The sequence below is a fragment of the Gallus gallus genome, chromosome 3 (assembly GCF_016699485.2).
Source record: "Gallus gallus isolate bGalGal1 chromosome 3, bGalGal1.mat.broiler.GRCg7b, whole genome shotgun sequence".
NCBI lineage: Eukaryota > Metazoa > Chordata > Aves > Galliformes > Phasianidae > Gallus > Gallus gallus.
This window is the reverse complement of record NC_052534.1, coordinates 29,476,437-29,500,642: the sequence shown is the minus strand read 5'-3', so window position 1 is coordinate 29,500,642 and position 24,206 is coordinate 29,476,437. Positions and strand designations below refer to the sequence as shown.

At 43.7% G+C, this 24,206-nt stretch overlaps 1 protein-coding gene and 1 long non-coding RNA gene across 5 annotated transcripts in view; one reads left to right on the top strand and one right to left on the bottom strand.

Moving 5' to 3' along the window:
* LOC121110313 overlaps positions 1–15,364 on the bottom strand; it is a 92,063-nt gene extending 76,699 nt beyond the window's left edge. For 2 of the 3 annotated variants that reach the window (XR_005858251.2, XR_006938694.1), the window contains exon 1: positions 15,111–15,191. This is a non-coding gene — a long non-coding RNA (uncharacterized LOC121110313). Of the gene's footprint in view, positions 1–15,110 lie in introns of all 3 variants that reach the window. The other variant, XR_006938693.1, reaches the window with a different exon arrangement.
* The window catches only part of ZFAND3 (zinc finger AN1-type containing 3), a 130,664-nt gene continuing 121,433 nt past the window's right edge, over positions 14,976–24,206 (top strand). Inside the window, exon 1 of one of the 2 annotated variants that reach the window (XM_046939078.1) lies at positions 14,976–15,199. Coding sequence is in view for 1 of the 2 variants with exons in the window: in XM_015283794.4 (XP_015139280.1) it covers positions 15,592–15,662 (71 nt within the window). In the remaining variant the exon portion in view is untranslated. Of the gene's footprint in view, positions 15,200–15,558; positions 15,663–24,206 lie in introns of those variants that run through there. The other variant, XM_015283794.4, reaches the window with a different exon arrangement.

Sequence of the window (24,206 nt, the reverse complement as noted above, 5' to 3'; positions counted from 1 at the left end):
GGGAGGTATTCAATAGATAAGATGCTCTGCAATGAATATATCAATATTTACAATTTCTAGGACTGCATCTGGAGTCTCTTCCTGCATAATTAGAAATCACACATATTTTGACAGTCCTAAGTAAGCACTTTGGGCCTCAGCTACGATTTATAATGCGCTTTGGGATTAAAGGTGTCCTATAATGTAAGATTATTATTAATAACAATATCATTTCAAATCCCAGAACAGTGAGCTGGGAGCAGATATAAGGTATTTTGCATGCTTGTTAAACCAAATACAACCACTACAGGAGACCGAATTATTCTCACCTTTTATTATACTGAAGCAGAGAAGCAGTGTGAACAAATATGATTAAAAATACCCTCTGGATTAAATGTACCCTTGATTGCTCTTGCAAGTCAGATATCAAATTTTGCGGTGTTTTCTAGAGGTTTGTTTTATGCTACAGTCTTCAGCTGATTTTACAGTCAGCACTACTTTAAGCTTATTGCATTTGTAACAGGATACAAATAAAGCACCACTAATTTAATTTTATTTACATGTCAGAGTTATTCAGATAGAATAAATTGAACTGGATTTGATTGAAACTGTCCTGCAGGACTGACTTGAAGCATATTCAGCAAGAGTGCTTTGTAAATAATGGCAGCATTTAGTACACAAAAGACACCCCCTTGGACTGGAGGATTTGCAGGAGTCATTAACAGATGAGAGAAAAGAAACATTGCCAAGAACAGAGCTAAACTGAAAGCTTTCATTCTGAAGTCCAGTTTGCATTGCAGCCGTCTTTGGATGATACCTCTACAAATATATGACCTTCCACATATAGCTCCCTCTGTGACCTGTATAAATGTAGCTGCTAACTTTGGCATTTCACTAGCACGACAGCAACAGTACTCAGGTAAACTCAAGTGAACACTAATACAAAATGAATGAGAAATATCAATGTTTGTTTTGCAGTGACTCTTGGGAATCCTAGTCAGTGATGAAGAAGCTGTTGTATAGACATTTGGCAGAACAAAAACACATTCCTGACCCTCTCGATGCAAGAACCAAAGGAGCAATGGATGAGTCTGGGCAGACAGGGAAGTGGAGAGGAAGAATGGGCTCCAGTTTGTCAGCATGATGAGGAGTGGCCAAACCACTGCCAAGCACTCCATAGGCAGTGTGGTAAAGATAGGGCTTTAGTAGAGGTTTGGAAAGAGATAACAAGGGGATTTCACAGCTCTTTACCAAGATTCCTGCCAATAGCACCAAGGACTAGAGCACAGAAGTGTTTCTATAAAAATGTTAACAAGTGAGAAATAGACACTGACAGAATGATGAGAAGGGAAACGACATTGTCATAGCAAAGGAGAGCTCTTTGGCAGGATGGGAAGTGCTTTGACAGGAAAGATAAATAGGTTGTGTTTGACTGGGTAAAGAAGAGGAATGTAGTAGAAGAGCAAGGAATGTGTAAAATCCTCAAACTGATGGATTAGGAGGATGATCTTTACAGCAGTATTTTGCAGGGATGTGCACAGACTGAAACTGCACTTGGCAAGAACAAAGAGAAGGGTGTTTCAGTAATCAAGATGCAAGACAGTTTAGTTTTACCCAGGTTAGATAAGGCCTTCTGATGCATTTCAACAGGATGATTAGGCTACTGCCAGAGTCTTTCCTATTTTGCCTGGAAGTTGAGGGCAGAGTTTTGATTTTTTTTTTTTTTCTGATTATGACTGTTTTATTTTTCTATGAATAGGTTTTATTTCAGCTCCTGACAGCCTGAAGCATTCATGGGATAATCCCAGTCACATGTGTGGGAGAAGGATACATACTCAAAATCTGTAGGCTGTGGAGTCTTTGATGTCCAGCCACCCCTTCTAACTGATCTCATGTAAACCCTGCAGGAGAGTTGACTGTGTCATAGGTAGCACAGATATGTGAGATTTGTTAGTGACTATTTGGTGGTGCATAATAGGTGGGCACTCCGAGGTCAACTCTCTTGTAGAGCTAGCAACAAAAGAAAGCATTCTGTTGCAGACTGCTGAGACTTCTGTGATCTGTCACAGTGGGATGTCTGGTTATGAAGAAACAGGAGTGCCTTGACATACCAAACAAATGGTCCATACAGTTAAATAATCCCTCTGTGAAAGTGCCCTGTGGAACTGTTCATATTAAACATACGAAAAGTAGCAGAAGATGAGTAGGGAATGATTTGCCAGGAGGGGAAATTTCTTTCTAATTCTTATCAGTTAGTAACTGGCCTAGGTCCTGAAGCCAGAGGGTTTATATCCTTTCATAACAAAAGAAAATATGTATTCTATTTAATAAGAACATCCCAATTACATTATCCGCACAAATGTCTAATCCTTTTTCTGAATCCTACTAATCTCTTAGGCTTAATGTTATCTTATGGGAATGAGCTAATTAGGCATTGTATAAAATGTATTTCCTTTTAACAGTTTTATATGTGCTGCCTTTTATTTCCTCATCCTTGTATTCTGGGAGGGTGGAATAGGAGTGTCTATTTTTCTTTATTTCTACCACCTACATTTTCCATATCCCAACAGGGACCAACTTCCTGATTTACAGTGTTCAGTGTTTTCTGACCTTCCCATCCAAATGCTGCATTTATTCACATCCTTTAGAAACCTCTGCCCCTTCTATCTGAGAGCCTTATTCAGTATACTTACTGAAACAGGAAAACAGAGCAGGACAAGATGAATTTGCCATTGACTTCAGCAAGAGTGTTACAGTGATTGCACGCTGGCTTACCCCATGCTCTATATGTACTTTATTTGTATATCTGATCACACCATTATGCCCTGGGCAAGTGAATTTGCTAAGCTCTCCTTAACATCAATTTGCTCCCTCTGGCATTACGGCTCAAGGAAAACTTGGTGGCATGCCTGGGTAGTTTCCACAACCCATCCTGGAGGCATTGCCTCATGCCTGCTGGTGTGGGAACTGCTCACCACCGCTGCTTGCTCCTGGGACTGCCTCTGCCACTCCTCCATTCCTCCAAGGTGGAGGAAGCCCAGTGGCAGTGCTAGATCCACCTCTCACACCTCATGTTCCCCCTCCCCTTTCCAAACCAGTTAAGCAGTGGCCGCAGCAGGGATTCAGAAGGTGTCCTGCTGTGAATCATTGCCAATTTAAAAACCGATCACTTGTTCCTACGCTTCACTTCCAGCTCTTTTGAAGGTGTCTGATGGCTCCTCCTTTCACCTTTCACATACCCTGCTTTTTTAATAGTGTCATGGTAGGGGTTTTGAAATGTATTTTTAAACATCCAAATAAAATCTGACAATTTGTTCACATCCTATAACTCTGCAGTGTTGCTGGAGTCATGATAGCAAAGCTTAGTTCTCACTAGAATATAAAGAGACTGTGTGGAGGAGAATACAGAAATAGTGAAAGCTTTCTATATTCTGGATTGAGTGCAGCAATTCTGGCTTTCATCCAAGCATCCTCACATTGATTTTTTTTTTTTTTTCAGAGCTTATACAGGATGCCAAACAACCTTTCCATTGAGTACTCCTAGGAGTAAACTGATCGCAAGCCAAAGATGAGTCCTCTCTCTGCACTTATCTGAACCATTACAGCAGCATTTGTTGAGTATGCCTTTATTTTTCTGGTTTTAATCTGCAGTGTGCTGACAGCCCCAGAAAGATCCTTCTTAATGGACTTTAATAGCAATGCGTCACTAAACGTATATAGCAACTGCCACACCAAGGTATCCCAGTAGACTTCTCAAATAATAGAGTTTAAAGCTCCTGCTTTCATGAGCCAAAGGCAAGGCTCAAGAGAACAAAATTAACTTTGGGTTTTAAAATATTGACAAGTTTGCCATTATTAATTTCAAGAGGAGAATTCGTCACCGGTGGACTGGATTGCAGGGGAGGAACCAGAGAAGGATCAGCAGAGACAAGTGACAAGAATCTGAAACTGTCCTCACTGTATGTCATTTTCAGCTTTCATGCAATACCTTCCATGTAATGGAAGCATTCTACAACAGAGAGGTTATGCTCCTCGGATAGCAAAAGAATTATAGCTATTGAAAACCAAGACAGATAAAGACCAAATGATTTGTGCAAATTAATTCATAGTAGTACCATTAGTGAAAACCTGGGAGCTCTGGTTCTATTTCCTTAACTGCCCATTAGATGATAAAGCTTTCTGAAACTCCAAGAGGCTAAAGTGAGACATGCATGACTTCTCTTTCACTTTGATCCCAATCCTAGTAAAGGTTCTGTTGAGGCTATTATAACATAAATAATGGTGTAAAACAAGGTCCATACTTTCATCACTAGAATCTTGTGGTTTTAAAGCCAAAGAAGCAGAAGGATCAAAAATTGTGCTTCCCTGATCTGCGTGATCCTTCATCAATAAATTAAAAAATGTTGGAAATATCTTGCAGACTACCTGAAACAAGAATATAAGGGGATGCTGAAACATTTAGAGCATTTATGAACATAATTCAACAAATCCTGGTAAGAGATTTTACCCTTTTCAATGGAATAGGCTATCTATTTCTTAGCTATCTGCATGAGCTGATGAAAGCTGCTTCTGAACTATGGCTGCAAAGTTTAAGACAGGTTACCCTTTCCAATGGGAAATAGGGCATATGCTTTCTGAACATTACAGTGAATACATACTTTTTGGTTCCATATTTTTTAAAGTTAAATGCATCTTCAAACGATTACAGCTATCTTCTTATTCTCAAGCTGCTTATCACACGTCTAATAAATCTGTGAGCACCAATCTGTGCATCAAGCTACAAGTTCCCATTTGAAACTCCTAAAATATATGTATTTTTATAATGGCAATAAATGATTCTGATTCAGGCAGCATAAGTAACTGCAACTTATAGATAGTATGCAGAACTAAGCTTGGAAAAAGGCATTTTTATTTCTCTGCTGTAAGATTGCCCTCCTTGATTTTCAAACCATTCTCAGATATTTTGCTGCCAGGCAAAAGGTGACATGTAAAATAAGTTATTGGAAGGAAAGGGTATGATTGAGCAAAAAGCATGCACAGGAAAGGCAAAAAAAGCTTTTCTCTGAAAAATAAAGTTTACAACTAAACTCAAGCAGTGCAAAAAACAACTGTTCTGCGCATGCAAATTGTTCTTCTCATCCAATAGATGAACTTCACCCTTCGTCAAGGTCATTGTCTTCTTCAGTCTCCTCAGAAACCCATTCACAACCCTTTTTTCAGCCACTTAGTTGTTCTTGTGAGGAACAGCTTAGCTCTGACTGAGCTTTCTGGCTAGGAACCAGTTAGTGCCCTGCACCTCACACACAAATCTACAACATGACTTCCTTTCACCCGGAGAACGTCAGACTTTGGAAAGCAAAATGCAGAATAGGTGCCTTTGGTCTCTGCTATAGTTGTTTGGTGGCAGGAGAATGCAGCTGAATAAATCAGTTAATAGTAATCAAGGACCCATAACTAGCCTTTGAGTTGGAAGGAGATGGTTTTTGAGGTCCTTTCCAACCCAAACCATCCTACGATTCTATGATTTTGTGATCAGTCATCCTTGCTTCAAGAAAATACAGTACTGTCAGTGCTGTTCAAAGAAGAAAGTACTTCTTTGGGCTAAACAGACATAAAATAGGATGTGTTAGTGTTAATTCTTTCCAGAATTCAGATGAGAAAAAGATGATGGGACGTGTTTCTCTGAATGCCTCAGCACCACAGAGATGCAGCACATAACATGAGGCACACTGCATGGCAGAGCTCCCTTGGTTCATGCATCAACCTACACGATCCAGGAAACAGCCAGAAGCTGCAGACTGTCCTTTCTGTCACCAGAATATTCAAAGGCGGAGCAGTCATTGAGAGCAGCTGGTGATGACACTCAGCAAAGCAGGAACTCAATCTGGGATGGATTGCAGACAACCAAAGGGATTAGACAGCAGAAGGGACAAAGAAAACTCATAGGTATTGCATTGGAGTAACATGTCTGGTTGGCTGGCCCTTCGCGAGTGATGCTGGCCTTTGGGTGGATGGCTCAGCAGAAGACTGAGAAGTAGCTTTTGCAGCTTGAGAGAGGAAAAGAGATGCTCACTGCTTCCCTGGGGAAGACCTGAGCTTTTTGTTAAGGTTTTTCCATGGCTAGTATGGCACGGGAGGGGAAGAGCAGGAAGGATGAGTTTAATAAGTGGGTGCTTTATCCTCTTTTCTTTGATGGTTTTATACATGTAGAGGACTGTGTGCTTCATTCAGCAGCCCAGTACTGCTGAGCGCTGTCAAAACATAAAACACCATGGCAGTTCTGCCTTGATAAAGTTACCAGGCAGGAACAGGGAGCGCAGAACAGATCAATATATAATGTGGGAGTCATCGGCAAACCACCTGCTTAACTAGCATCTGGCAGCCTGTCTCCAGAAATAGACTACATGAGGCAAACACGGGTGTGAGAAATTCTGCAGTAAATAACTTTGGATGAAGCTAGAGCTGCCTACCGAGAGTTTGTCCCTCACCCTTTTTTCTGCTGCCTCACCTATGACTGTAGTCCTTATGCATTTTGCTTCCAACTTTGTTCTCATCCTCAGGAAAAAAGGGAGACATTTTTCAGGGGTATAAATTAGCTGAACTCAAACTGGACACAGCTGAAACTCAGAGAGTGGAGTTTAATTTCAGTTGTCCTTCGGTGCCACCACACAGGCTCCTAAGACTGTATTTTCCCATCCCTCTATGGGCGCTGCTTCTGGACACTGGAAGCCACCTGCTGGTTTTTAGTTTGGGCTCTTCTTTGAACCCAAAATATCACAACCTGCTCCATTTCTTCACTGTTCAGCTCTCTACAACAGCCTAGAAGGATGGCTCTGAACAGGTTGCTTGCGAGGCTGAGTGCTCAGCTCTGGGCAACTGACTGGTGAGAGAAGGGGGAACAGCATGGCTGGGGAGGTGCTATGACACCTGCACAAAATCAGCAATGGGAGGCCGGCAAAAGGAAAGTCCCACTGATGGATGTACCACATGGAGTAGGTTAAATACAGTAAGACCACCCCACTATCTGCTTTTGTAGCAGCGAGAGAGGCCACCAGGCTGTCCCACAGCAAGAGGCTGACAAGGGGTACAGCCAGGTGCTGGTATGGGATCAAAGACAAGAGGAAGCAGACTACCTTGAGAGAGACCTTGGCAACAGGGGGACCAAAAAAGCAGGAACAGACCTTGGGACAGATTGTGTGATTAAGTGGAGCTGCAGATAATTGTATTTTAAAGATCTCCTGGGGAATGGGCTTAGAATAGAAGCAGCAGCAGGGCTAGATATGTAGCTACATAAATAGCTATAGCCACATTTGTTAGCATGGAGAAGGAAACAGAGAGCTGGGGTCTACACGGGGACATTTGTTTTTAACAGGTCAGTGCGCTGTTAGACAGATGTGCCAATACCAGTGGTGTAACGCTGTCCCACCCAGGCTGTTATAAGTCCCACAGCTATACTCCATGAAATCGCTGACAGAAATACTAGTCTCTGGGGCTTATTTGTTCACAGCCTCACAGTTTGGGAATAATGCAGGAAGCTGGAGAAGACATAATTTTGTAACCATCTTCTGGTATATCAGCTCAACGCCATCTGGACATTCATGCCAGTTTTTCCCTATTCCTGATTGGATGCTTCATATTTTTTTTGCAGAGGAGAGACTTGCTGCAAGCTATGATATTCACAAGCAGGAAAAAAGCCCCTGCAGCTGCCAGCAAGCTCTCCCAGTTCATTCACTCAACAGGTGCCAAAATCTCCCCCTAGAATAAGCAGGTGGTTTTCTGTCAAATACCCAAGATAAGCCATGGCTGCAAACCACCAGGTCAGGCTGCCCAGAGCCCCATCCAACCCGGCCTTGAACACCTCATGTTTCTTCTTCGGGGTTCTACGTGAACATGGCATCCTGTAGGGTTTTCCTAGGCTGGAGAAGCATTGGAGAGGCAGTGGTAATGAGCCCCACATCTTATTTCCAGCTGCTTCCCTTTCTGGTTTTCCTAAATTTTTTTTAAGGAAACCATTTGAAACCATGACAGTAGCATACATGTAACTAGGTTACTAGTATCTTTTGAACAGGCTAAGCAATTAAATGAAGGCATGCCTAGCAGGCAGAAACACAAAATAGTATCTGATCCATGCTGTAGGACTTAAAATAGGGCATTCATTATTTCTTTGGACAAAAAAATAGTATGTCCTTTCAGTGTTTTTGATAGGACTTGTCACCTCAAGCAGGTAGAAGTCCTCACTCAGTGCCCTGTCGCCCTCTTCCACCACAGGAGCAGGCTGTGCCACCGCCCTGCAAGCCCAATGAAACACCACTTAGTGTCACAGAGGCTTTCACACCAGAACTCTTCTGCTCTTTTTCGTAGGTGTTTGCACTACTTACTGTCAGATTTAAAGATTTTCAGTATCACACGCATGTGTGCAAACCAGCATGGTTCTGAAATGCCTGCTGGAGGGCCCTCCTGATCTCCTCACAGATGTCACACAGATGCAGTGTGCAGCAGCAAACATGGGCTGCATGCAGCAGGCTCTGCAGGCAGCACGGCCATGCCTTCAGTGCACCAGATGTGTGCTTCAGTGCTGGCCCAGCACATATGCTCTGCTTTCTCCTGAGTGCCTTGATGTCAGAATTAAACCTCTTGAACCACAGCAGCGCAGCCCAAAGGAGGGAGGTGATGTGCCCACTGCTGAGCACTGTAATGGCTATCACGCCTACTCAAAATCTGAAGGACTTTTCTGACCTCCTGATCAGGGCAATGAATGAGCTCAAGGCAAAGAGACCCTTCTACTAATTGCAGGTAATGATAGCACTTCACTAATTAGCACAGTTGGGTCTGCCTCAGTGCTATTTTCTATAAATGTCCTCCAAAAGCCAGCATAAATTCCTGGTTGGGGCTTTTCAAGTTCTCTTTAAAACTAAGAAAGCAGAGTACTTTCTTGTTTGCTGGAAAACTGCTTAGAAATAGGCAATAGAAAAGGAAAACAAAGCTGTTTGACCCAAATCCCATCTCAAGGTGTTAAAGAAAAACTGTGGTATTGGTTCAGAAATACACGCTATTACAGACAAAGCCACTGTTCCAGCTTTTCCCTTAGCCTCCCTGTGCCTCTCACATCCCTGCTAACCACTGCTGGAGGGGATGGTGGGGGGCTTTAATAAAGGAATAAGTAAACACAGCAGCATGACAAAGGCAGCATGACAGTTCCAGGAGCACAGATCAGTGTCAGGAGGCTAATTGCAACAGCAAGGGCTTGAGGATCCCTGCTCAGAAGTCTCTCAATTTCTGTATTGCCTACCAAGCGCTCACTGATATCTCCTCTTTTCCTATCCTCCTGTGACTCTTTTCTCCATTGCTGTGGTTTCTGCCTATAGTATTTCACCAAACTGTTTTCAGCTTGTTAACCACTGACCTGTTCCTATGGCGCACCTCCTCCTGTCTCCTCCTTTCAAGATTTACCCTGTAACCTGTCCCTCACTTTAAAAGTCACCTGTAAAATACCAGAAACCTCCCTTGAAACCCATTAGCCTACCCAAACAGTGACTCACGTTCCCTACTGTACAAGGGAGAAGGGTAGCTAGACATACATAACCTTCCAGTTTCTTATTCCTGTGCCAGCCCTAAGCTCCAGACCTAAGAGAAGGTATTTTCACCAGTCTCCTGGCCAAATGTAAATCCTTACTCTCCTCACATCTCATTTGTCCTATGAATCTACACATTTGTAGTCCACACAGCCTGGAGTCACTGGCCTGAAGTCAAAGAAGTCACTTGGACTGAAGCCAAAGAATGGTTTGGGAAGCCAGGGGGTTGAGTGCATGTTCAGTAGGAGACATTAAGAATTCGCAGAGTCCATTTCTGCATCCTCTCTCACTCCAGGACCTTTATATCCCCTATCCATGAGCAGTCAATTACAGCCACTTTCCCTTCCACTTGCTTATAAACAATCCCTTCACTTGCTGGAGCTGACATTAGAATCACAGAATCATGGAATTGTTTGAGTTGGAGGAGACCCTAAAAGTCAGCTAGTCCAATTCCCCTGCAGTGAACAGGGACAGCTACAGAAACATCAGAGCGCTCAGAGATATGTCAAGCTTGACCTTGAATGTCTCTGGGGATGGGGTTTCCACCACTTCTCTGGGCAACCTTTGCCAGGGACTCACTGCCCTTGCCTATTGTAAACGACTTCTTCCTTATGTCCAGCCTAAATCTCCCCTTTTTCCTCTGTCCTATCACAACAGACCCTGCTAAAGAGTGTGTCCACTTCCTTCCTATAGCCCCCCTCTAGATATTGAAAGGCCACTCTCAGGTCTCCCTGGAGCCTTCTCTTCTCCAGGCTGAACAGCCCCAGCTCTCAGCCTTTCCTCATCCTCTCTCTTCAGCCTCTACCCATGGCAGCCTTTGGGAGTGCCCAGAGCCTGCCCAGCTGTTTGCAGCCAGCAGCTGCTTCGATGCTCCTCGGAGGTGACCTGAAAGACAAGAGGGCTGAGAACAAATGTGGCTGCTCAGTTGTATGACATAAGTGAAAGCTTTAAGCATGCACACAGCAGAGGAAGCTCTGTCATGGGTACAACTGTTAACACTTTAAACTTGTTTTATAACAGCATCAAACAAATTTGAAACAGCTGCTCTATATGCTATTCATTTCCAGAGGCGATGTCTGTTTTTTTTTTTTTTTTAACTTGCGATAAAAGAAATTGGTGCTGCTGTTGTTTACAAAATTACCCAGGCTGCACTTATGACTTCTAACTACCGATCTTGCTGTGCTCACATGGACACCAGAAATGACAAGATTGGGATTTTCTCAGCTAATGTTGGTGCCACGGCTCTGAAAAAGCTAAATGTTGAACATGTTGTAGAGGGGGAGCGAGCAGGGGTAGAAAGGGAGAGCGGCAGGCTCCCGGTCCTCATTTTCCTCAGACCTTTTGTCATTGAACTAGCGAGCACTTTCTCATGCCGCTAAGCAATTAAGCCTCCCTGACACTGTGGTGTTTATGAGGGAATTACTGCTCGTCTCAGCTGTGCTCAGAAAGCAGCGGGTCAGGAGTCAGAGAACTGATAAACCCACTGAGGTGCCTGCAACTGTGTTCAGATGCAGATTCCCCCATCTGACATCTTCAGAGTAGCTGAGGAAAGAGCAGAGATAGCTCATCTCCAAATAGATTGCCAGGGGCAGGCACCTTCCATTTAATGAAGACTGGGTTGATCTATATGCTTTATTATGCTTGTTTGTCTCTGGTAGCATTGGACCTAGAAGACCTCGGTGCTGACAAGGACCCTTTGGTCTGCTATTATGAGAAGGCTGGACAGAAGCCAAGTAAAGGAAACAAAAGAAATATATAAATATCACGAATCTTTCACCTTTCCATTTAACCATATTCTTTTACCTTAAGCTCCATTTTAAAACGGAAGGACGCTTACAGTGCTTTATTTATTTTTAACCCCTTAATTTATAAACCAAGGAGATGGTTTGGGATGCCACTTTTACGTGATCCTGTACTCAGGGCAGAGGAGGGAGGTCATGGGAGCTACAAAGGGAGCACCCATGACATATGCTCTGAGAGGAGACTTAGACCCCGTGTGAGCTGCTACACTGGGAGCTCAGTGGTGTGATTGCTATTACTAGATGTGCAGGTGACTTCTTGCATGACCCCAGGCGGTTTGTTTCACTTTCCAAGGCTGCTTTTCTCCTGGTAAAATTGCTGTGACAATGCTTGCCTTTTTTAAAAAGTGCATGGAGATCATTTGCTAAAAGGAGCTCTCAAAGGCTAAGAATGGCCTTTGCTGAGTCTGCTGTCCATCACCAGGAAATGCCTAGCACTATGCGATCATCATTACACTTTCATGAGTCTCACAGCTTATAATAATAAAAAAATTAGCTTATACAGAACATCCGCAGATTTATTTTTCTGTGAATGGTTTCAGTCTTAGTCACTGTCACATCCGTGTGGGGGTTACTATCCCATTTTTGTCCTAGGCATCCCCTCTCCCCTTATTAAGTGATGCCAAATGTTTTTATTGCTTAGTTTTTAATATTCTGTCTGGCATTTTTTGAATTAGCATTGAGAGTTTTGTTTAATGGCACCGTAGTTTTCGCATTTGTGCTTTTCTCAGAGTACCCTGGATTACATAAAGGGCAGGAAGTGGAAGTAACACACAATGTGAAATAAATAAAGGTATTATTAATAATAATTGCTGCTGGGTTAGTCATATCCTTGCAAATTGCAACTGGCTGTGTTAAGAGTTATCACTTTCACCTTGGACCCTCCATCCACCCATTAACTGCAAAGAAATGCTGCTCTTTTAGTTACAATAATAATAACAACAGCAATTTCTCCTTTTTAAAAATGCCACCCAATAAAGATTCTATTTCCAGGCTGCCCATGAGATGTACAAGCATTTCCATTCCAGAAAGCAAAACTGAGTCATGGAGAGATTTAAAACATCTGAAAAGAATGTCAAAGTCTTGACTCCAAATTCTGTTCTACAACTATTTACACTTCTCCTGTAGTGTTTAAATCTGTGTCGTATGTTTTAAAAAGATGTGCCAATGAAAAGATTCTAATCTACATTACTCATGAGTTGATAATTCACAGATGATTCTATTCCTTTTGCTTTGTCAACACAACCAGAATCAAGAGCCAAGATGAACTCAGCTTGCCTTCTTTAATTTGGAGGCCTTTGGAGCAGCAAAGAAACCCAGAGTCAGATTCACTGAGGCCTACGCCTGAGGCTAGGGTGTGGGCATTTCTGCATACAGACTGCTTGCACTGACACCTAACTCAGACTAAATGAATAAGCAAATCTCGAGGCATTCGGCTGATCACACTTTGCTATGCCAGCTGCACACAAAGAACCAAGATATGATTTTCAAATGTAGAAAATGAGGTGAACTAAGCACTGCAGAGCAGGCATTTGAAAGGCTGACAGCCCCGGTTCTCATTCAGCCAGAAGAATGCGTGCCAGTCTTCAGCAGGGCTCAGTTGCCTTTTCTGGGGATCCCACCTGTGATGCTGACTTGCTGCAGGCTAGATCTTCACGGACTACAGCCTATGCTCCTAGGCTACAGGGAATCATCACAACTTTTCACCTTTATAGCTAGGTACGACTGCAGCTCAGCTGTCCTCTCCATTGCTCTCTTCCACACACCCACTTCATTTCTGAACCTCAGAATAACAAGATTGATCTTACAAATGAAAAACTTTAACTATGAAGAAGATCAACCTACTGGAGAGGAATAAAAAGGGGTGATTATTTCAATCAACTGAAGAGTCTCTCTAACAGATTGGCACCACATGAGTCACTTTTATCATTTTATGGTAATTTAGACCTCAAGATGAGAAGGAAGATGTACAACGCTTGTGACATTCTCCACCTGCTCCACTTCATGGTTGTGCACGTGTATCTCAATCGGCCAATCATGTTTATAACAAAATAAACAACCCCAAATGTTCTGATTATACACAGGTACAACTCTTTCTAGTATATGTGAAGAAAGGGAACACTTGAGAAACAATGCTCCTTAATTGTCACTTCTTAATTTGGTACGATTTTGCCTTTCCATCTTGTGAAGTTACCTCATTGAATCCTGCAGTGTGGCCCCACTGAGTATGAGCATGAAGCACCTCAGTGAGAGGTAAAAAATCAGACTTCACTGTGAGAACATTTTCCTTATTTGACTTATGTGTCACTTTCCTCAGAAGCATCTCTCTTACGTCTTTAACTAAACTCAACATCTTGCTGGAAAACACCTCCCACTTTTGTTTATAATTTTAAACATGAATAAATGTTTATTTATCTTCCCAAATGCAACCGCTCACTTGCCAAACTACAAGCATTACACTTTAGGTTTTCATTCTCTGCAGACTGTATTTTGCTCTCCTCTGGATTCCTACTGATTTTTCTGCAAAAGATGCCCAGAGAAAAGCTGCAGGATCGCTAGCTCCTCAATAAGAAGGATTACCACCCTCTCAACCATGCTCCTTCTGCCCATAGAATTCAAGTACAGTTGAATTCTAAAGATTTTCTCCCCTTCAGATTATTCCTCCATAGGGCATCAGTACTGGACAGAGCTGGAGGTGTTCAGCTGCCTTCACTGCCACGTTAAATATGCACATACTTCTTGTAATAGGAAAAACATACTTTGGGGATAACGTTTAACTTTGGAGTGAACTACCACATCACCATAGGCTTTCCACGTTCATTCTTAATGGTGAACATCAAAACCCACTCCACGCATAAGATAACAGCACCTCAAGAACCTGCTCAAACTCCGCCTATCCTTACTGCCAACAGCAGTATTTTTCCACGTACCATTTTTCCACTCAGAGATCAGAAAGCATTTTCTAGCAGCGGCTCAATACTACTCTCACTTCACAGGCGAAGCCAAGGTACAGTAAGCATGCCTGTTAAAATGTCTGAGGGCCGTTTACTAAACCCGCAGCAGAAGCACAGTCCCCGTTACTCGGCTCTCAAGGCAAGACGCTGGAAATTCCCTTCTCCTTTCCTGTCTGAACGGCAACAGCCTTTAGGCCTGTGTGAGGGCCCTGCCGCAGGCCTCTCTGCTCACCACATTTGAATTTCTCCATGCCCCCTTCTGCAGGGCCCAAAACACGAGGCACAGGCCTCAGTCAGCCCTCGGCGCCGCTTCCTCAGGCAGCGAGTGGCGCTTAGCACAGACATAACGCTCCAAAGAAGAAAAGAAAACCCGGCGTATTTCGGAAAAATAACCCACTTTATTTCATACTGAAGAAGGCAGAAGACCAACGCCTAGAAAACAAGCAGGAAAAGAACAGCGCTGTTCGCAGCGACCTCCGAGCCCGATTCCCAGCGGAGGTCCGGCACGGAACCAGACGGCAAGGCCCACAGAACCCCCCCCCCCCCCGTGCAGACCCGTCCCAGCAGGGCTCGTTCGGGCGGCGCAGGGGAGATCCCAGGGGAACCCCTCCGCCGCCGACCCACTTCCGCGTCCGCAGCCTACCGCGCACGCGCCGCCACAGCCTACAGCCACCCTCCGTCGGATGTCCCGCGGCGGTACCAACGTGTGTGTAACGCGCGGGTAACGTGCCAGCGAGGGCGGCGGGCGCAGCTGGCTCTGACAGACCCCGGACATCCCGCTGCCTCTCCACAGGGTTACTCGTTACCTTCTAGAGTCTGTAGATGCCTTCTAAACTTGTTTCTCTCCGAGTTCCAGCCCCTTCTCAATCCTATGTCCCCCCGCGGCTGGACTATGGTACGGGCCACTCCCAGCTGATCCGGCGGCTCGGTGAAACCATCCCGCTCAGGACGGGGGGAGGCGAGGTGCCGGCGCAGCGGGGGGCGCATTGTTGAGTCACAGGCCGAGCGGCGCGGGAGGGCGGGCGCGCCTCGCCGCCTCAGCGGGGTCGCCACGGGAGCCGGCGGGCGGGAGGGGCCGTCGCAGACAGCGCCGCCTCGGAGCGGGCCTGGCCGGTAGGGCGCGGCCGTCCCCCCTGCCGCGGCCTCCCCTCCGCTGCCGCCCCAGTGGTCGCTCCCGGCTCCAGCTGACCGGCCTGGAATCCCGGCTCGAAGCCCCGCGCCCCCCCCTGCTCGCCCGCGCCCCCGCCCGCCGCTGCCGCCGCCCCGCGTCCCGGCCCCGGCCCCGCCATGGGAGACGCCGGCAGCGAGCGCAGCAAGGCGCCCAGCCTGCCGCCGCGCTGCCCCTGCGGCTTCTGGGGGTAAGCGGGGCCCTCGGGCGGGAGGGGGCTGGGCTGTGGGGGGCGAGGCGGCGGGGGCCGGGGGCAGGGCCCGGGCTTGGCGCTGCTCTTGGGGGAGAAAGGTGGCCCCGTCGCCGCAGCCGGGCGGGGGAGGCGGCGGCGGCGCCGGCGCCGGCGCTGGGGTTGCGTTGTTCTCCCCCGGGGAGCGGGGCGTGGGGGGCCGCACGGCCTGGGCCTCCCTTGGGCTCAAGCAGGGCAGGCCCGGCCGCCACCCCGCGCTCGGGCCTCTGCCGATGCGGTTGCCGGGGCCGAGCGCTGCGCTCTGGGCCTTCGGCTCCGCGGGGGAGCGGCGCAGGGGGACGCGTCCCGGGCCGGGGTGGGAGCGGCGGGACCCCCCGCTGTGCCTCGGGCAGGCAGGCGGCTCCGTGCGGGTCAGGGAGCGCGAGGCGAGAAAATGGTGCTTTTGTCACCTTGTGGGGTAGGGGGGGTCGCGCTGGATGAGGTCCTCGCTTTTGGCTGAGCCTCTTCTGGAGACTAGGGAGTAGGGCCGTCCCCGTTTGCTAAAAGGTGTGTGTGTGGGGTGGGGTGGAAATCGGCCTGTCCCCTGCTGAACTCCTGTCATCCCCGGGGTTGTGTCTGCTGCCTGGCTTTCCTTTTCTCAAAAATCAGATGTATCATGGCAGATGGTGTGCTGGCAGACACACGTGATCACAGAACGCCTGCAATGTATATCGAAAAAAAAAAAAAAATCAGTTCCCAACCTTCGTATCTGTGAGATGTTCCAAGAATATGTGACTCAGTAGGCTTCTGAGGGCCCACCTGAGCTCGACGTTGTCTGAGACGGTACCTTCTTGAGATATTGGTGTCACACAGCTTATGGTGCCCTGGGGGAGTGAAGGCTGAGAGGAAGGAGATGCAATAACAGAGATTGATGTGCCTGAACATTGGGGTGTTTTATTGAGTGGCAGGGTTTTAAATGAAAACCCATTTTTGAGTTATGGTGGAAACCTGAACTGCAATATGTGCAGTGGCACTGTTGGGAGTGATTAAGCAAAATATAGTAATACAGCAAATTATTTGGCTAATTTTTCTTTTGTTAGGCTCCCATATTTGGTCCCGTTGCTTCCCACAACACAGTGGCAAACAAGTTGCTGTTATCTGTAAGGCAGTACACTGGCTGTGTAATGTGACGCTGACATGAAAGTCACAAAGCACTGAAAGAGAACTTTTTCTCTGGGCTGAACTTTTTGGCTGGTTCAGCATATTGTGCTAATGAGAAGGAAAGCTGGTGCTTTGTGTTTGAGGAGCTGCTTCATGGTGACAGGAGGCTCTCCAGAAAACCCTCTGCCTTTAAAGACTTCACTTCTTTCATAAAACATACATTTCCTTGCACAAGCAACCATCAAAATAAAAAAGCACGCTGTTAGCTTCCACACTCTGAGGGCTTATTGCGCTTCTCTGTCCTGAAGAAACTAAAGTGTTGCCTTGTCATGACTTATGTGGGTCCTGCCAGTGCTTGAAGAGATCTGCAGGTAAATGTGCGTGGACATGCCCTTGTAGTGAAGCTGCGCTGGCATGAGTTCTCATGGATTCATGGCTTATAGCAGCTTTCTGAAGAATGCAAAAAGTGCTGGGAAAGATTGGTGTGCATGCAAAGCTGGAATTCTGCCCTAGATGTCAGTTAGGGTTATGGCAGCAGTGTGTCTTACAGAGGATACAGTTTTCTTAGTGACTTCTGTTTTGCTTTCACAGTTTAGAGGCTGTATTTGCCCTTTATGTGCAGGTTTATAATATTCAAGTTCAGAAACCAGTAACATAACGCAGTAATTTGTGTGAAATTTCTAAATAAAAGTATATAGAGGAATAGTTGTGCTTTATGTATCAGTGCAGTGATTGGGAGTTCTTGAATGCCTGCTCTTGAGTTCCCTGAATCATGTAGGCCTCAGAAGAGTTCTTTGTCACTGGGTCAAACAGAAGGGCCTAGATTATACCCAGTAGGCCTTGACCAACTCTAAAAGATAGTGTTGGGGTTTGACATTGTTTTTTGTTTGTTTTAGCTTTTTTTTTTTTAAAGCTCAGAGGCACCATTTGCAGTGAGATGAATACTTTGTGCAGTAATCCACAATAATAGAAAGCATTCTGGAAGTTACTGAGGGAAACATTAAAATTGAAGTAAGCTGTGAATCTGTGGGCTGAAATTTACCTACTGGTGTGTAGTCTTAACGTAGCTCCTGAAAAGCATGCTGGTATAGTGCTGGAGTTCAAAGAGTTTACAAGAGGGGACTGTATGTACTATTGCATTAAAGTTGGAGGGATTCTTATTTTAAAATGCTGAGGTTTGTATTAGAAATTCAGACCCTGTCAGTTGCAGGAATCTCTAGTGACTGGAAAACTACTGAACTCTTGATGTTTCAAGATCTGAGAGACTGAGAAATGAACAACTGAAAGAAGGGACTTGAGTGAAACTGTTCAGAACTTCTGAAACGTCTCCTTAAGGTCAACAACTAACGTTTTCTTACCTTTTGTGGGAGATCATAGAAGCCATCTTTAAACTTCTGCAGACTTCCCTTTCTCTTCAGAGTGTCCAGCCTGCCGTTTTTGCTCTAGTCAAGTTCAAATGGAGCACTGGATCTCTACATTTTACAAAAACTTCTTTCACAGATATTGATTTATTTATGAGAAATTCACAGAACTTACCGTGTGGAAATATTTTACTCCTCATCCCATCCCCTCTCTTCTTATTTTTGTGTCTTAAACTTCAGTCACTTGCAACTATCTCAGTTTTTATTGGAATAGTCTTAGTGTACAAAGGTTGGAAAGGGCGCAGTATGCAAGTTGTTATTTTAGGTTACTTCATCTAGAGTTTATGCTGTGCTTGTCTTTCTTGTGATCTAGAAAAATTCTTTCTTCTTTCCTGATTAACAGACCGTGTAATTTTTTTTCTTAGATGAGTGGATTTCAGAAACCCATTTTACTTTATGGCATATATAAAATCTTCAGCTCTAAGTTAATAAATACATGAAAATATTGCTGTATGCATGTATTCCAGTTAAGCCACTTTGCTTATTAGAGATGAAGCATAATCCTTTAATGAACTTTATCTTGGCAGTTTCCCATTGGCTTTTAGAGCACTCCACAAAGGTTCCACTTGTGTACAGCTCATGAAAGGGCTGAGGTCTTACTATTATTACAGTTAGATGCATAGGTGAGAGGTGTAAGGTAAAATACTCCTCGTCTTGCAGACTGTGGAAGGGTAAGTCAGAGAAGGGTAACTTCTGCAGTGGTAGTGAAAGCTGTTTGGTGGTTGTTGTTGTTTTTTATAGTTCAGACTGAAAGCAGACCATTGCAGTCAGTGACTTGGAACAAAAAAAAAAAAAAAGGAAATATGTTAATGGACATAAAAACAAATGAATTCCACTCTTGAAATGGTGGCAGCCAGCAGGAAGTTGATTGAAAACACAGTATGATTAGTTTCATCTCATCTTATTTCTGGCAACTCTAAGGTACTGTAGTCAGCTAAAACTGATGGCAGTATTGTTTGAGAACATGCCAGCAGGGTTTTGCAGGGTGATGCCATTTGTTCTGCCTTTCTCTGACACTGCATACATCACAAACGTGGTGAGACATGGTGCCTCAAGCACTGAGTACTGGCCTAATCCTGAGTTTATTTCGGAGTCTGGATTTTCCAGTTACTTATGTATCACCGGGTCCCTGCCATGCCAATCTGACTCTTCCCTCAATTTTGTTTACTAAAATTACACACTTGATCAAATGGTGAATCATTTAATGCAAGTGTGATTAGTTTGTGACTGTCTATCAGCAAAGCTTGCTTCTAGCTTGTAAACAAATAATGACTAATACCTTTGTGCCATTAGCAAGCCTCTTCTTTGGCTAGTCGTCTTCTTCTCGGTGATTGCAGCTGGTTGTTCCATATGAACTGTCAGTGACTGCCTGTGTAATAAACACTTTATATTCTCATAGGCTGTGTATATTGTCCTGAATGAATAATGCCTGCATAAATCTCATTTTGCTGCTGAAACAGTACTTAGATGTTCCTAAGTAACATCTCCAAGGAGGCTTGAGTACACTGTAGAAATACATGAAATACCTTTCCCTCTGAGAATTAGTTTTTAGCTTTGCTTGGATCGTGCACTCACTTAGCCAGGGTTTCACTTACAGGAGCTTTAGAGCAGGTACTAGAAGAAGCAGTGAAATTGTCAGTTTAAGCATGACAATATATTTGCTACCAAGTGGGTTTTTGTGGATTAGACCTCGAAGTGTTCACTGAGGTCCTTGAGCAAGTAGTATGCGATGAGTAGAGATATGGTGCCTTGGGATAGTGCTGTGTGAGGGAGGGGCAGGGCTTCTGTGTTGATGACAACAAACATCAGGTTTTTTCCCCCTAGAGCTTCTTCTTTGATTTAAATCAATAAGATAACGATGCTTATGTTTTAAGAAGGGTAATTCTTACAGTGTTGTACAAGACAGAACATTTTTAAGTAAAGAAACTTAATTGCTTTTGTTACTTTCAAATTTGCTGCAATACAATAAAACTGTCATAGAATTCCACAGGTGTTTATAGGTCACCTCTCCCAGTAAAGCCTGGTGGGTTTAAATCAAAAAATACATTTGCCTGTTGTGGTCCTTATTTTGTGTTTTGGTTTTAGGCTAAGACTGAAATACTTGAATATTTTATTATTTATATACTATGCACAAACTTATTTAATGTTACGTTAAATCCATGAGTAAAAGAGCACGAAGCAGCTTGTAGCAAAAGCCATCATTGCTGCTGTGAGGTAGGTGTACTGCAGAAATAGGAAGGAGAAATTATTTAATTGGCAGAAACAAAAAGCCTAACAACGGATTGATTTACTCCCAGGTTTCCCTGGGAAATGCTATGGAAGATGATAAGAGAATTGGAGAGTCATTGGAATTCTTTCCTTGGATTTAAATTCTGAAAGATTGACAGTTGTGAGTCATGGAGTAGCTTCCATCTGAGGAAGGAGAGGGGAGAGAAATTGGGCTTTGTTGTGTTCGCTGCTTGGGTAAGAATATGCAGAATGCAGAAAAATAAGCTGGGAGGTTCTTGGGAATGCCCTCAGTCATCATACAAGCAGCAGTGCTTCTCAACTACAGGCAAAAAGTAGACTTCTTTTGGTTCTGAACTTTTCTACACAGTGAGTGAGGAAGGTTGCACAGTTGCAAGGAAGGTATTGCATTTGGAATCAGGGCTAAGCTTTCTATTTGCTGCAGAAGCTGACCTTTAGGAATAGGGGTTACTGGCACTTGAAGTAAAAGCAGATGAATTGGATTTAATATTTTAACAGTAATAAACTCTTTTCTAGGCATGTAAAAACAATGCTTTCTTTTGTGGTACTTAATAGAATAGGCAAGACAGAAAGGAGATTTTGTTATTTAATAAAAAACAGCTGTTCTGGATCATACCAGGGATGCATTCAGCCCTGTCTTTGATTTGCGTGATAAGCAGCGCTAAGGGAGTAAGTGTAGGGACAGAGCAAGCGTGCAGCACTGCTTATCTCCATATACCTCTTTTGCTTCTGGCAATCTGACATAAGGTTGTCCTCTGCTTTATAGATTTATGGCTTAGCAGATCTTAATTATTTTTTATGGATTTGCATAATGATTTATTGAATCCATATGCACACTTGACCCTCACAACATCCCGCAACAAGTGGTTCCATCATTTAGCCATGCTGCTTATGAAAAAAATAATTGGTTTTGTTTCCTTTAATCTTGCAGTGTGATAATTTTAAGGAGCGAATAAATTCAAGCAGCTGGTGTGTGAGGGTGTTTTGTTTAAGAAGTTCCAAAAATAGGCCTGCTTGATTAAAACTGTCTGTTTACTTCTTCAGGGAAGCCAGAATTTGGGAAAACAAACACTTGCTTAAACCCGTGAATTTATTCAAAATCTTTTATATAAAATATTGTAGAAATACTTTCTAATTATAGACAGATGCAGTGCTAATTATAGGCAGCTGTACCCAGCACCTTTTAATCTAACTGTAAGTTCCGTACTGGTCAGAATGACATTCAGTTTCATAGCTGCTCCTACCTTAGTTCTTAGGTGGAACTAAGAAGAACGGAGTGGATGTTGTGTGCCGCTTTTTGAAGCTTGGAGGAGTTGAGTTAAGAGTGACGTCTGTGGGTCATACCGCCCAGGTTTCTTTGTGTCTTCCTGTCTGTCAGTACCTTCTGCATTTCTTTTGTAAACCGTGACTAGCGAAGGTGTTGCGGTTTGGTCACTGCTGATGATTATTCCAGTTAGTGCTCCAGAATAGCTCTTAGACTACTGGAGTATTCAACTGTTGTGCTGCAGCACAGATGCATTGCATTTTGTGTATTGCTGTGTTTTACTGAAAAAAATGCTCTGGGTCCTCCTAAGTTTCTAGTACCAAGTCTGGTCTGTTAAAAGGGCATAACGGAGGTATCAGTTCCAAGGAACTACTGCTATTGTTTTTAATTGCATTTCAACCATTTCAACATCAGACTTCCACAGAAACATTAATGTTTTTGCTCTGTGAGCCTAATGTTTAACATTGAAGTCTGAAGGCGATGGAAGCATTGTAACCCAGTACATCCTTTAGGATGTTGAAATCATAGGGAGGCAAAACGTTAACTCCATAATGGATATATTCATAGGAGATGTTTGGTTTTGATTTATATACTTTCATTAACGTGCTACGCCAATTATTACTGGATTTTAAAATTATTTTAAGATAGGAGTTGGTGCATAAGCATAGGCTTCTTTATAGGCACTTGGTGGTTGTTATTGACGTGATAAGTTTTCACAGCAAAACAGTGCTTATATTCTTTGAAGTTTAAAATGTCACAGTGTTCTTCAGTCTCCTCAAATACACAACCTTTTGTGGCACGCTTGGGATCTTTAAGTCTTGGTTTTGGACAGTATTTGATCTTGGCTATGGTGAACCACTTACTTGGATTTCAGAGATGGATGTCCAGTTTAGCAGGTAAATCAGATCAATCTGTTCTTCCTCCCCTTTAGCTCAAATGGCACTTCATATATGAAGCGGTTCCTGTTCAGTGTTGGCAGAGCTCTCTAGCACCGAGTCCCTTCTCTGTTTTTAGAATTAAAAATCAGGTGAATTTACTTTTTTAGATGTCAGATTTATGAAGGAACTTAGGTTTAAACTGGGGTATAAACTTTATTTTCTTCTTTAACCATACTCAGGAAAATGTCTTGGGTCTGCAATTCATGGAATATTAAAATCATTTCAGACAACTGCACTTCAGTTTCTCTTCTGATAGCATCTGAGCAGTAGCAGTGTGGCAATTGCGGTAATACCTGTACAGAGAAGTTGTGTTAGGAAATAGTTGATGAGTTTTTACACCTAGTGTGCTCTCTGGGGTCTTGCAGCGATGTGCAGCAGGGACCCCTTTGCTGTACTTCTTGTGCCAGGATCGGAGGCGTCCTCTTTGCTTCCTGCTGCTCAGTCTGCCCATCATACAGATGCTGTGAACTTCAGCTTCATAGGTCAATGCGGGGAAGATGAATTTCAGTTTCTTAATGACATGAAATTTTTATTTGTGTTTTAGGGAAATTTATTTTTAAGATGACTTCTACTGACGTTATGTCATTTGGCTGGTGTTAGATTTACAGTGTTTATTTGGTGCCGTTTAGGGAGTAACTAAGTAATGAAAAATTTTGGCAGGAGATAAAAACTGGTTCTCCTAAAATTTTAATAAGCAGTCAGACAAACTGTGAGAAAAGGAGGTTGTGTGATGATTACTATCTTTAGTTCTTAGCTTCAGTGTGCATTACGTGGTACTGGGTGAGTTGTTTAATTTGAGGGCCTAGTTTTGTAATGTATATATTTAACTTCTGTTTGTTTGAACGTAGAAGTTCTATTTAATTTCCAAGCACTTAAGAGATAGGGAGAAGAAGGGAACAAAATACCAGATTAGAAGCAGCGTTGGTGACGGTTGTTTTTTGTTTTCCAAGATAGCTCCCTAACTCCTTTGAAAAGCAGAATCCAAAGCCATGTCCTCATGGACTTTCTTTGGCTGTGTCTGAGATCAGCCCTGTCGCCAGAGCGTGTTGATCTCTAATTATATGTTGCTGGAGATCTCAGAGGAAGTTGCGTATATTAGGTGGGTAAAACGCTGCTTTTTAGAAAGGATCCTTCAGCACTGGAAACTGTATTGGCCTTCCAGCTGTCAGTTAGATTGCTTTCGCTCCAACATGCTAATCAATACTAGTCTAGGTTGTAGGTAACTCATTTGTGTCTACAAAATTTTTCTTTACAAATACCAGTGCTGCTCTGTAAAATGCATTTTTAGTCGGAGAAAGGTGAATCTTAGGTCAGGTATTGCTGACAACATGTACAAGAGCAGGTAGTGATGTCAGATGCAGTAATGCTTGCCTGTTGTTTCATATCCTAGCAGTATTTTTTTCTTAAATCTCCTAGTAAACTACTAGATATTAGTGACTGCTGAAATTGGCTGTGTGTTGTCAGATGTTTGCTTACTCGTGCAGGTAGGTTTCTGGTATTCTCTTGAATTGCTAACGTATTCATAAATCAGAAA